This window comes from Sinohyriopsis cumingii, chromosome 1, assembly GCF_028554795.1.
Source record: "Sinohyriopsis cumingii isolate HCF-2022 chromosome 1, ASM2855479v2, whole genome shotgun sequence".
NCBI lineage: Eukaryota > Metazoa > Mollusca > Bivalvia > Unionida > Unionidae > Sinohyriopsis > Sinohyriopsis cumingii.
The window spans coordinates 111,023,096-111,037,642 of NC_142961.1; the positions used below are offsets into that span (position 1 = coordinate 111,023,096).

Genomic DNA, 14,547 nt, shown 5'->3' on the forward strand with positions numbered 1-14,547 from the left:
GGTTGGCTAAAAGATAATTCAGCATGCTCATATTAGAGGATATTTTTAATCTGGTGGAATTTATCTTCCTTTTCATGCTTCCTGTTTTTGAATCCTATCAGGATTACCAATATTGATGGCTGCACCTGTCATGAACTTGACTAGCATTTACAAAATTAACATTTTTCCAAATTAAGTGGGGAAGACTAGACTTTTCAAGAGAATAGAAAAACAAGACATAAAATGTGTTTAGCAGATGAGTAAATCAATAGAATTTTATGCTGAGAGTATATCTAATTTACAATTTAATAGTAAAAATTATCAGTCACTTGTTCCCTGCTTACCTTATTGTGACACTAAGTTCCCTTGCCCAGACTCTTATTTCCAGCCTTCCATGTTTTAAATATCTAGAAAAGAGAGAATCTATAACCAGTCTTTCACCACATCATTAACTGAAGCAAAATCCTTGGATGCTTGTTATTCTAAAATGTCTTAAATTTAGCTTTCTGATATTTTATGGGACTTTATTGCAGTGTTCATTTAGCAGTGCTCTTTTTTTTTTTTTTTTTTTCCTTCTCTTACACAGTGTAAGGGTATGTCATTTCTTGTGTGTGATAGGTCTGGAATTTTATTTTAATATTTGATTCAGAAGTGATCCATGATATTTTGCCAAGGTTAATCATTCACATTCCCTTAAAAAGTCTGCAAGTAAACGAGGTCCTGTCAATCCCCATGAACAGCTGCAAGACAAAAGGCATTTCTGATCATTGAAATAAGCTTACTATGACAGGCAATCCAACAACTCAATTGGGAATTTGCAGAATGAGAATGCCCCTATTCCCTAATCTCTCAGAAAGTCTTTTCAGAAGTGGTAACAGGATGGGTTTGATGGATTTGAACTTTTCAATTTGGATCTGCCAAGATGGTCCTGGCTTCTTCTTGGTTCCCATCCTCCTCCCACCTTTTGGTTCAGTTTGGAGGAGGAGTAAGAGATGTGGTCTTGGATAAGGTGGTAAAAAAGTTTACCACAACCATGAGCACCACCTGCCCTCAAATCATCGAGCATGGAGGACTGTTTGGAAAGATTCTCAGAAGTTGCATAAAGCCTCATGACCAGATCTTTTATTTCCTCATTTTGACAATGGTTTGGAGTTTTCAAAAAGGTTTTCTAGAGACCAGGAATTCGCCAGGCTACATAAAAGGTACTTTGTTCACATGCATTGTCCATGTTGTTATCAGCAGAGCTACATCTCTTCCCTGGATTCCCATGGGTGCTTGGCTAGTCCATTTTTCAGAGATTTGGATGGGCATAATAGAAGATACATGGATACTGACTTCATTTTCATGAAATCCTCTTTCAACGACTTTCTTTCTTTTCACCAGTCAAAACTGGCTCAGTTCAGGGAAGAGTTGCACACCTCTCTGTAGAAGGGTGCAGTAATGAGGGTGACAAATTACCAAACTCTGTTTTTATACTAGCGGATTTTCCTGGCCTCCAACAAATGGGCTAATTGTTTTAGTTTATCATTGATCTTTCTGCCCTAAACATATTTCTTTAGGAGGAACCATCCAAGTTGGAGACTATGGATCAGACAGGAATTCTATAAGGCATGCCACCTAGGCAGTCTCAATCGACCTTCAGTATGTGTACCTTCACATCCCATGTGTTGTACATTTTTATAAGAAATTTTGGAACCTGCTTCACTGGGCAGCCCTAGAGGGGATTACTTTTTCTAGGCAAGAAAAGTATTCTGGTGAAGAATCTTCGGAGGAGTGGCAGTCTCGTAACTAGTATGTAGCGGAATGATGTTTAGTGGGTTGGGGGATCCTTCATGGACTTGTTTGAAACGAGAACTGCAAGGTCTACTTTTATGCCTCCCCAGTGCCGGGTCAAAGAGCCTGGGCATGAGTATCATTCATTCTTTTGGTGGGGATCGATTGTTTGCTGAAACCTTCCAACCTTTCAGCAAGTGCTTCACAACGTCAGGACCACCACTGCTCAGCTCATTATCATTGTCCTTCATTGACCCCAGTGTCAGTCATGCAGTCCAGGAGATTATCTACATCCATGGTCTACAATGCAATGTGGAGAATTTATTTCTGATTGGAGCTGTAGGAAATGTGTTCATCATTGCTGCCCATCTCTGAGTGCAGAGGCAGACTTTCTTCTGTTCCTGTTTGAAGTCGAAGAATGTTCAGTTTCTTCTATTAAGACTAGGGAAAACCTGTCCAACATAAGCAGGTTTTCTTAGGATCCGGCCATTTGTTAGGACCTTCTTTCTCATCTAGTCAAGTATTTTGAGCTACACAGACGTGTCTCACTCATTAATGCCTAAATGAAATCCCTTGTGTGTGTTATGAACTTTGTCAAAAGCCCCCTGGGTGGAGCTTCCTTTTAGAACCTTACCCTTAAAAGTGTCTCTCCTTAGCATCTATGAGTAGGAGCAAGTTTCTTGCCTTGTCCATAGCTGCCAATCCTCATGATTTTGGAGTGAATTCCGCGACTTATTCAGCGATTCATGCAGCAAGCAAAAAATTCACGAAATCTCCAATTCTCAATTATTTTAAATCTTTAATAAAATAACCAATTTCCTGTTTAGCGCTAGTCGTGATATTGGCAGTTGCCGAAACGGTCCAGTACTGCTGGTTGCAATATTAGTAGAACTACAGCTGATTGGTACAGTTGGCCCGGTAGCAAGCATTTGAGCCTATTTTAATCTATACATATAAGAGTAGTTTTACAAATGCTTTTGAGAGAAACTGGAGCCCAACCTTGAATTCTGCTCCGCACATGCGTCAACAACACTGATTTGAACTACCGTTCGGCATCGCATATAAGGTCTTGAAAATGGCTTCACCACCAAGGAAAAAGAAATGTATTGCTCAAAAAGTGAAGTTTAATTTGGAATATACCAAAAATTGGCTGTGCATTCTGCCATTAAACATTGATATACATGATGCTTTTTGCACACTGTGTGCCACAAATTTTAGTATCGGGCATGCTGGCAGAGACTGTGAGGATGTACATCGGTAGCAAAAAACACGTAGAAATTGGGAAAATTAAGAGTTTGCAGATTTCAGCTCTGGAATATTTTAAGCCATCAACTGAAGACCTGCAAGCTACCAATGCTGAAGCATTATTTACGAGTTTTCTTGTTAACACAATCTACCTTTATCAGCTAGAGATCATGCTAAACATTTGTTCCAACAAATGTTCCTGGACTCAAAGATCACTTCCAAATTTTCCTGTGGAAGAACCAGAAGTGCTGCAGCTCCAGTGCATTCATCACAGCAACAGAGACAGTGAAAGAGTATCTTCTCTAGTGAGGAAAAATAAGACAGACTTTAGGGTCTCCTTATCTGCAGAAAATTTGTCAGCAATTTTAGTCACCAAGATCAACCAACAGTCAAGAAGTCTGAACTGTTTTTAAAACAAATTTACAATCAGGCAGTTGAGGAAGTTCAAGTCTACCACAGTATCATGTCTTGATAAATAACCACAAGATCAAGTGAAGTTTATGAATACCATAATAAATAGAAATGCTGATATATTTCTGCATATATGTAGTGTTTTAGTTTTATATTGCGATCTTGATATAGTGTAGTATTGACGGTCAGAGTGGATGGAGTTAACGTCATGGTATTTTTCACTAATTCATGTCCAAATTCACTAATTTTTATCCCTGTTTTCACTAATTGCGAGCCTGGAAGATTGGCAGCTATGCTTGTCTATAGAAAAGGATGGTTTATTCTTACGTGCTAATTGTGAGTCTGTTTCATTTTTCAACTAAAGTTTCCTTCATTAACTCACACCCTTTTGAGATCCAGTCTGTGCTGGAGATGATCAAGATAGAATACCCAGTTACCGCATTACAGATATATTTGGCAGCACAAATAATGGTGAAGGACTCTACTGATATCTTGTCATCCACCATTCCTAGGTGGATTGTACTCGCTATCGTTCATAAGAATAAAAGGCTAATAAAATCATGGGTTATTTTAATCATTCATCATTGGGAGATGTCACAAGAGGCACATTTTGATGGTTGTACACTACTTCTTTTGCCTTTCATCTTTGGCGCACCACAGTAAAGTTTTTCCTCAGGTCAAGTTGTTGTGGGGGAAAAAATTGGCTCATTATGCTGCCAATTTAGAACAGCGGGCATTCATACCATAAAGGTGATTATATTAATCTTATAAAAGTTTTAAGTCATCCACCTCTTCCTGAAGTGCCAGATTCAGCATGACAATAGCGACATATAATATATTACCAGAGGTCTCTGAAACACTTAATCACGCGTATTTGGAATCAATTTTTTTACATATGACATAGGAAATCACTTATACAGAGTCCTCCGTACGCACACATTTGCCAGACGGCAAATTCAAGGCTTGCCAGTCCTGCTTCAACCATCTGCTGAGTGGGAAAATGTGTTGATCAAATGATCATTTTAGTTAGCCGATATTGACAGTGAGAAAATTCAGTGGCTGAAAGACCCCCAGATGTACATGTTGTCATTGTAAGAGTACATCTGAAGAACATGACCCAATAACTTGGCGGCAAGTTTAGAGACTTGACTAGCTGCAGAGTGAAGGGAAAATGTGCTGATACTTGCAAAGACTGAATTCAGAGACAGAAAGACCCAGTGGTGTACTTTTGTGTAAGAGTACATCAAATAAACAAACTTTACCTTTCATTATTGTGTTCGTTTCCAAGTGTAGCTGCATAAGTAGTGCATGTGACCCAGAAATCAAGACATGTTGAGTTAGATAAAATGCTGTTTGCAAATGTGGATAAGTATTTTGGGGCAAATTGACAAAGGTTGTAATGAGATTCAGCAGAGTACTAGAAGTTGCTAGAACTGGTATTTCACATGGAACACTATGTGTGATGCTTAGCTTAGTGCATGGAGTAAGACCTTTCCATGGCCTGACATAATTCACTTTTACTGTAATGGACAAGCATGAGTTATATGTCAGTGGTGTAAAGAAGTTAGAAAACTAAACTGATTGCAACCACTGGTGCTATCTCATCTGGAAATTTAGCTACTTCAGGTATGCTCAATATGTGTTTGGTAGGGGACTGCAACTTTTGCTCTTGGGATTTCTTTTTTTTTTTTTTTCTAGCGAGACCTCTGTATTACAATATTGAAATGTAGTTTTGGATTGGAACTAATTTTAATAACGTAATATTTAGCTATTACTATTGCAAGATTCCCTCTTCCCAGTCTGCTTTGATGGCCCAGCCTGCTTTGATTGAGCTGATGACATGGTAGTCAGACTGGTTCTAGGTTCTACCTATTCTAGATTTGTTGAACATCCCATATAATCTTAATCACTGTTTAGGCAGATAAAGTATATATACATTTCAATCTTTGACAGTGAAAAATGATCATGAAATGGATTTTTTCTTCTTCAGGTCACCCTTGTGGGCTTAGTGCATTCTGTAAATGAAACTCCCACGCGGTTAGACTACGAAGTAGATGATATGACGGGGCCACGACTGGAAGTCAAACAGTTTGTTGATAATGATGTAAGAAAGCCTCAATTATGTTTATATATTTTGTTCAAAACAAAATGGGTTTTCTTGCCTCCCATTACAGATACGAGTACACAAAGTTTTGATACAGCAAAGTTTAAGCTTAGGAAACTGTCATTTTGCCTGCCTTAAGGTTAAATTTATTTGGTATGTTGTCTATCTGTTATCAGTTTGTTTTAGATGAATAACTCCATTTCTCCACTATCTGCAGTCACCAAACTTTGTGGATGGCTTGAACTTAGTGAGGGAAAAATTTAGGGTAAAAAGGAGTTTCCACACGATGGCTAGTTTTCCAAAAATCCTGATGATTTAAAAAACAGGGAGGAGTGCAAGATAGCCATTTTTTAAATACACTAATGAAACTTGTGATTACAAAATATGTAAAGACTTAACATAAATACAAACATTATAAAATCTCAGAGAAGAAATTTATTCTGGGTTAAATTACCCTTGAAGGGATCAAAAGTGTGGATGGGAGACGGGTGAGGGATGTACTCTGGTTGACCATCCATGTAGGGATGGTTCCAGCCTGAGCTCGGGCCTGTTCCGGCTCATTACACCCTCCTGCCTCCTAAGAACACCTAAATACATTGATCAGAATTTTCATAAACCTATTATTTAATGACCTTAATATTTCTCATCACAAATACTACAAAATGAAAATACTTATTTTAAGTATACGATTAAGTAAAAAGTATGGAGTTGGAATGGAGGGATGGGTGGGGGATGGACATTGGTTTGCCACCTACTTAGGGTTGGTTCCAGCCGGTGCATGGGCCAGACCTTCATATCCTCCCGATACCCCCTGTCCCCTTTAATAAATTTACCTACAAAATCTTTTATAAATAAGAAATATACTAATAATGGCAAAGGGTTCCAAATGAAATAGTGGCTGCCCCTTAAAAGAAATATTATATTTCATGTATACAGAATGAGGAGAGAGGCAGGGGATGGGTGGGGGATGGAACTTGTGATCACTTAAGTAGGGGTGGTTCCAGCCTGAGCACGGGCCAGATCCACTCCCTCATGCCCTCCTGAAGTAACTTGCCTCACCCTTACTTAATTGTTAAATATCTTCCAATTTTATTTTTTTTCTCCGTAATTTTTTCTACTTCGTGTATTTTTTTTTCCAAATAAGGGGCAGACCATATTAAAATTAAGAAAGCAACAAGAACACTAAATATTAACATGACTATCATGTAGAATTTTTGCAGTCATAACAATGATAGGTACACCGACATAAACACACTGTGACAGGGCATTGACAGAACTGAATAAGGAGCGCATGATGCCAATGCTATGTGGCTAACACGAGGTAGTATGGGTCACACCTGATCTCCCCAAAGGGGCAGTAAGTAAAATAAAAAAGAACATGACGAACACAAAAACACTTGGGGAAACAAAAGAAAAATTACTAACAACTATGAGATGGTAAATAACACACAAAACATACACTCATCCAATTTTGTTTTTCTTCTGTTTTGTTTTTTGTACTAATTTCTATTTTTCTGTCAACTTTATAATAAATAAAGAAATAGATATAAAACATGGTACAGGAAAAGGAGACTTCCTATTATGAGGAATTCTATCTCCTAAAAAAATATATTTCATTTTTATAGATAGCCCTATTAAATAAAGACAGCTTGAATGAAGACTTGATCCTTATCAATGCCATCCAAACAATAACACATAGATTACACAGGGATGGTCCTGGCTTTTAAAAAGCTGTCGCCAAAAAAATCGCCAACCTCAATATTTTGTCGCCAATTTTCAAAAAGTGTCACCAGAACAAGTAGTGTACACTTTTTGAAGTGTTAATTTAGTCTATTAATGTAACAGGCAATGAAAATTACAAAAGATGGGTTAGTTAATACTCTAATTACAATAAGCATTAACAAAATGTTACAAAAGAGTGTTATATGAAGATCCGTCGCGATTTTAGGGCTGCCAACTTGTTGAATGCAGTTTCAAAATCTAATTTTTCACATCTGTACTTGCTGATTCTCATTAAATTCTCGAGAGATGAGATGCAGAGTTTATTTCTGATGTCAGTTTTTATGAGGTTCATCTTACTGAATCCACGTTCACAGTCTACAGTGCTGACAGGTGACACCAGTAGTCTCTCGGCAGCCCCCCCCCCCCTCATGGCTAGCTTCACAAAGCTTGAAGTGAATTGCTTCCTAAATCCCAAGAATGATCACTGAATGCTGTATAAATTTTCTCGACAAGCAAACTAGGATCTCCATTCCCACGAATGAAACTTGCACGAGTCAACACCTGGCAATATCGGACCGTATATATAAGCATAAATTCACACGCAATTTAGGGATTCTTTCACTCCTGTATTTTGAGAAATAAATAATTATTATTAATTATGCAAAACTGTTTTTTTTTGCTATCTATTGTTGCGGAGTTTAAGTCTCTGCAGCCAACACACGGATTGATGGCAAAAGGAAAAGATCAATGAGTAAAATGCTGCACTGGCGACAGATATAATTGTGATTGAGATTTTTTCCATTTGCTTTGTATTTATACGCAATAGTCGGTACTTCAAAGGTTATCAGTTTTCTATGAAGGTTCAGCAAAACTATTGTATTGGTATATGTAAAAAAAACATAAAAAAAAACAGAAGGATTAGCCATTCAATTAATTGTATCTGTTCTATTCGCGTCTTCAGAAGTCGGTCAGTTGTAGGTATTGTTCGGTAGCATATTGACTGTATCACAGCATACTCAGCCCAGATGTCAGCATAAGCAGATTATGATGTAACAATGCACTCTAAAGATAGGGTTGTCAATACGAACAAAGGATCGTTTGTGTAACAGATTGATTCCAATGCATTGCTTAGTCAAGTTTGTGGCTTCCTTTCATTCTCCCTTTTAATTTATCCAGTCAAAATCCATGTACAAATTAAATAACCAAAAAGTCTGTCGCCAAAAAAATCGCCAGATGGGATATTTTTGTCACCAGTAAGGAAAAAAAATCGCAATTTGCGACATTGGCGAAGCCCAGGACGATCCCTGATTACATACAAAACATTATAGCAATACGCACATAGCAAACACTGGACACTACTATTCCCTGGCAAGGATCACATATTAAAATAAGACTGAATAAACCAGCCTGGGTTTTACAAAATGAGCCTGTATAAACATTAGGGAGGTGCAACAAACCCTAATCAAAATTCTATATAATTTTGACAAAATTCTATTTGATTTTTCACAAATAATGAGAATTAACATAAGATATAACAACGTTGAACCATTTGGCAATTATTTTTGATTTCTTCTGTTGTGAAAAATTATCATTAGTGGTAACACATGTCCTGAAGTGGAAACTGCAAGGACTAAAGTCAGATTTTTTAAAATCTCACTTTCCAACCACCATCTTATCATCAGTCAGTCCATGGATGAGATCAAAGTACACTAGAATTTCATCAATGTTAATGAGCATATTGTTGCCTTCACGGAGTCTTCAAATGAATTTATTTTCTCCTGATCTGGGTGATGCTGGGTAGTCGATGTCCGTGCACAAAGCACTATATTGTGTCTCTTTAAAAATTGTTTCATTGTTTCAATTTATTTTCAAAATTCAAAAATCGGCACACTTAAAAGAATCTGAGGTCTGCTTGCTTTGTAATAAAATAACCTTGGTATTGATATCCTTTTTAAAAAAATTGGCTTAAAAGTATCCAAAGTCAGCTTCCAAGGTTGACTTGCTTTGTAATAAATGTAACCTTTGTCTTTCCTGTCCTATTGGTAAGTTCAGACAATGAGTTTACTGCTCGCTGCCAGTTGTTTATTCACCACCAGAGCTTCTGTTTGCTTGGCATCTGTAGTTAAACAAAACGGGCAATCATGTCTGTGGGTAAATAGTATACACAGCAATAACTTGCTTTAACAATACTTTCTGTAACCCATGCTAGCAAAAATATTGTCACTTGCACTCGAGTGGCTGTATTTTCAAAGAATGATTTTTTTTTGATTTTTTTTTTTGCAAGACACTGTCATATAGTTGACCTGGATATAATTCAGTCTTGGTAATTTTGCACCTAACACGTCATACGTGAATGCAGTTGTCTTCAAGTAATCAGTTTCCCTCATTTGTGTGTTAGATCCAGTTTTCAGTTGGATAACATATTCAAACCTTCAAGTAAATTTGTATGTCAATGAGCAATGTGTCATGTTATTGGACATAAGCAATACACACTACAGTATGGCTGCCTGTGCTACATATATGGAGTTTGTGAATATATTTTATTCTTTAATGCTCCTGATGAATAAAACTTTAGTTCTGGGACAGTAAAACAATATTATTTTGTAGAGTCCAAATATATATGGTAAGTACGGTATTTGGTTCCATTCACAATATGACGTGTTTTTTTATACTGACACGTTTAATTTTATCCACATGTTTGTAGAAAAGGGGTGATTCTTAGCATTCTGGTTAAAACCAGAATTGTGTCATATTTAGTGTTCTAGTCATTGAAGTATTGTAGCTATTAAGTTGTGTCTAGTTTTTGTTTCCCTTAAAATTTCTGCAAAGTTTTACCAAAATTTAGCCTAAAAGTAGGACTAATCTTATTCTGATGGAGCAGTTTCCTTCTGAGATGAATGGACCTGTTGGCCAACAAACAATCATGCCAGAAGATTACACACAGTAACAATTCTTCAACATCACCAAACTTTGTGGATGGTTTGTGCTTGGGGTGTGTAATGCACTTTTCAGTGACTTTTGTTTAAAGTTGCTAGGTTTCATTTAGTGTCCATAAAAGTAGCCACTGAAACAGAACACTTTATTCCAGAACAGGAAAAAGTGATGCACAAATGCCTCTTCCTGATCAAAGAATTGTTTCATTTTGAAAAGAACAGATTACAAATATCTTGACCTGTTTATTGTGTATTTGAGACAATTCATATATTTCATTATCACCTTCCCCTACCATGGTATATCTGTACCAAGAAATGAATTAGTTATGCTTGAGTAATCATTCCCCCTCTTTAATTCCATTTTCAACAGTTGAATCTACTTTTTTCTCTGTACACTGCTTTGGATTTCATCTTCTCTTCTTTATATGTTATATATATGATTGACAGTGCTCACAGTTGCATGCCCATGATGATTAAAATCAATTAAACATGTCAGTTGGCCATGTGAAATTGATTATCTTGTATTTATTTGGTAAGAAGCACATTCAACTTTGTAAGCCAGCAGGGGTGTGCTTGATTCGGTCATTCTTAAATCAGCATTGGTAGTCTTTGTTTCTTTATTTCCTGAGGAATTCTTTTGGACCCTAAAGGGCCTGTAGAGACATCCTTCTTGCTTCCTTGCTTAAGAAATTAAAAATTAGGGTCCATGGTTCACTGGTGTGGCTTAGTATGAACAGTGGAACAATGGGCATTAGAATCAGGTAGTTTAAGTGCTTGAAAAATTTCATCTTCATTTTTAATTTCTTGGAAGTGCTTTTAATCTCAGGAAGGGCATATAATGACTCTTGAATAAAACTATAAAGAAGATTTGTATTATTCTTATAGGATTCTGTGCCAGACAATGAGAAAGTTCAGGCAATGCGGGAGAACACGTATGTCCGAGTGTGTGGCCATGTGAGAGCGTTTGGTGGGAAGAGAAACGTTGTAGCATTTAAAATAGCCCCAGTCACAGACATGAATGAGCTTACTTGTCACATCCTAGAAGTGATTCACAGCAGTGTAGCACTCTCCAAAATGCATAACCAGGTAAGTTGTTCTTGTAGAGTCAACAGTATTTTCATGTTTTATTTCTGAGACCATGCATGGTTCCCTGAATTAAATCTTGTCACATCTATGAGGCAAGATTTTACCAGAAGTTACTTTTGAGTGCTCCGATGTCTTTTTCGGATTTTATTATTTGTATTCTCACATAATAAATTGCCAAATAAGTTTGGCTGAAGCCTGTGTGTAACCACAGGGAACCATCAGAAAGTTGTTGCTATGTTCAGATTGTCTTTATATGCAGGTAAATTTGTGCCAGTTTTTGTCTTAATCACTTGGATTGCCCAAAGTCCTTCCTTCATTTGCTGAAAGAAAGACCTCATATTAAATATTGGCCCTCAAGCCTGTTATTGTTTTTACATCTGAATAACTTAATTAATGTCACAGTGACTCTATGAAGTTTTTATCATGACAGCATAAGAAACAGAATAGCTTGCTGCAGTTTTTTCATTAAAAGCTGCCAAAATATTATTTAAAAAATTAAAAGTACAGAAATTTATTTGGTGTTTGAAAGTGTCAAGTGTTATTTTCAACAGCCATCATTTTACAGCAATCTCTTGACGCATTCAGTTGGATATTTGTCTTCGTAAAGCACCATTTGGAAAGTATCCCTTCAGTTCCCTCCCTTTCCGAGAGCTAAATAACTCGCAGAAGAAAAGATATTATGTTCCAGTTGTTGTTTTAACTTGGCCTTTATAGAGAATGTATAAAGTTTATAGAGAATGTATAAAGTGGTGGTTGCACTGAAATTTGTTCTACTTAGAACAAATAAATGTGCCAATGACGTGCGGTTATAAAATGTGGACGCAGTGCAGGGTTATAAGGTATACATGTCAAACTAACTGGAACCCAGTTGCTTAAAAATATTGGTCCAACCCCAAACAAACATGTGAAAGGTTTGATGTAGCATCAACTATGCAGATGTCATTTTCACTATTTTCTGATTTTCCTTATGATAACAACATTTGGTGAAGTGTGTTCTGCAGAGGCCTTTTTATATTTTTTATAGATCCCTTTATGCACATTTGTGCATCAAAGACTCACGCTGGAGAAAATTGAGCATAGGCATTGACTGGTTCCCTGCTTTGTTTGCTCCCAGTGTTACACTCCTCTATTTGTATAGTTGAGTGCAATTCAGGGAGCATACAAAACAGGGAACCAGACTAGCATAGGCAATGTTATGACTGTGTAGCTTCCCCATATCTCGCAAGCTCTCACTCCATTTCCATTGAGCTCAGCAAGATGTCAGGTCCCCAGAAAGTGATCTCCAGATTAAAATGGCGTGCACTAAAAATCATTACCAAAGAATGTGAAAGAAGCAGAACACAAGAGTAACTGTGAATCTAACTTTAATGAAAAATGAAGAGAAAAAAATCCCTTGACTGGAATATAGCACAGCCATTAGGATTACCGGTGTGATTTCTGATTGAGTGATTACAAAGACTGCAAACATGAATAATCCTTTCGTGACAGGGTTTAAGAATTTTTTTTAAAAATCTGCCCTCATTTGCCACAAGATATCTGGAGAACATATGACGTAAGACATTCTTTCACAACAAAGAATTCATTAAACTTGCCGAGACAAATGCTCACTGGATTAGATTCCTCTTTTTGTTTCACAGACAGCTCAATATCCTTATTTTTATTTTTTATTTTAATGGGAGGTATGAAAACCAGTCTAGCATCACAAGAGGCCAACATGGTGGCGTTAAAGCATAGCCGCTTAGTGGATGGGCTAGCAAACTTAAACGTTAAATCAAGTTATACCTGCCAGTAGATCCATATTTGACCAAAACTCTTCGCATTAAGAACATACCAAATTCCGATACTACTGATGCTTAGTTTTAGCTATGGTGTAGAACAAACATTTGATTGACGTAGATCAAGCCTAGACTGGTAGTCAGCATATTACCTACTAAATTTGCAGATTTCCAGTAATATTTTACAACACCAGCCTCTACTATGGCTTAACTTTACTTGCATTGATACACTCTTGTGACTCTTTTCAGATGTTTTAAGGATTAAAAAGCACATTATCTTCAGTAAGAAATGTGAAAGGTCTGACAGGCTAGTGCTGCTTACATGTGTCTGGTCTGCAGCTAAATAAAATTTATCCCAGACATCGGACCTTTGTAATTTTCACTCCCTGATCACACAAATACCGGACAAAAAAAATTGTGTATTCTGTCGTTGCTTTTTGCTTGTAAATGTGGATACATTCTGTTGTTACGTTAGATTCAGAACAAAATGCAACTTTTTTAAATTTTTTTATTTTTAAAAATAGAAACAAAAACGTCAAAACTGTTTTTTAAAAATCATTATGTTATTAAAATACTGAGGCTGTGATTTCATTGCAAGTGACAGTAAAGTTTCTGTTCATCCTTGAGCAAACTTCTGAGTGCCAATTGGGAATTGTAAGTTCTGCAATTTTTGGATCAAAACACAGTGTGTACTTAAGTAAATTCTCACAGAAATGTTCATATGCATCATTTTGACACTATTTGCATTTGAATACAGGAGGGTATATCACATTTATGATGGTTACACTGAAGATGTTTATGTGTGTGTGTTTTGGATTTTTAACAAAGCTTTAAAATATTTTCAGTCATATGTTTGCATTGTGGTAGTTATAGTGATGTCTAGCACTGGGGCATCATGCTGCAGACATGTAGCATGATGTCCCACCTAGTCACATTATCATGACACCAGGCCAACCAGCCCAAACACTAACATCTTAATGTTGAGAGCCTAGTGAGGCAGCTGGTAGTACCATTTTTATAAGTCTTTGGTATGACTCATCCAGGGTTCAAACCCATGACCTCCTCCATCTGAAGCGGACACTCTAACCACTGAAACTCATTAAAAGACTAAACTGAAAGAAGATTTTAAATGGACAAGACATATTTAATTGGTATTTATTTCGAACAAAATATTTTATTTCTTATTAAAACTTTTGTGGGCATTACAGTGATAGAACAAGAGATCTCTTAGGGTTTCATTTTCAAACTTTGAAAGCAATTTTATTCACATTCAGCAAATAGTGGCCATTTTTGTTGTTGTTGTATTTCATAGAAGAAAACACTGGGATCCATACCTGATCCCACATTAAAGACAGGTTTTCGAGTTATCGAGGTGTGAGTTATCGAGGGAGGGGTTTAATGACAGATAGAGATCATGTTGACTTGGCACACTGATTCACTGAAGAAAGTTCAAGAAAGAAGTAAATACAAACAGTCAGTGAGGATAATACCATGGCAAGAACACTGTGCTACAAAGGTT

At 36.8% G+C, this 14,547-nt stretch overlaps 1 protein-coding gene across 1 annotated transcript in view; it reads left to right on the top strand.

Annotated features, from left to right (window-relative positions):
* Positions 1-14,547, top strand: part of LOC149807602 (replication protein A 32 kDa subunit-like) — a 32,305-nt gene that overhangs the window by 9,869 nt on the left and 7,889 nt on the right. The window contains exons 4-5 of the mRNA XM_089968694.1: positions 5,399-5,512; positions 11,053-11,253. Of these exons, the coding sequence (XP_089824820.1) occupies positions 5,399-5,512; positions 11,053-11,253 (315 nt within the window). The remainder of the gene's footprint in view (positions 1-5,398; positions 5,513-11,052; positions 11,254-14,547) is intronic.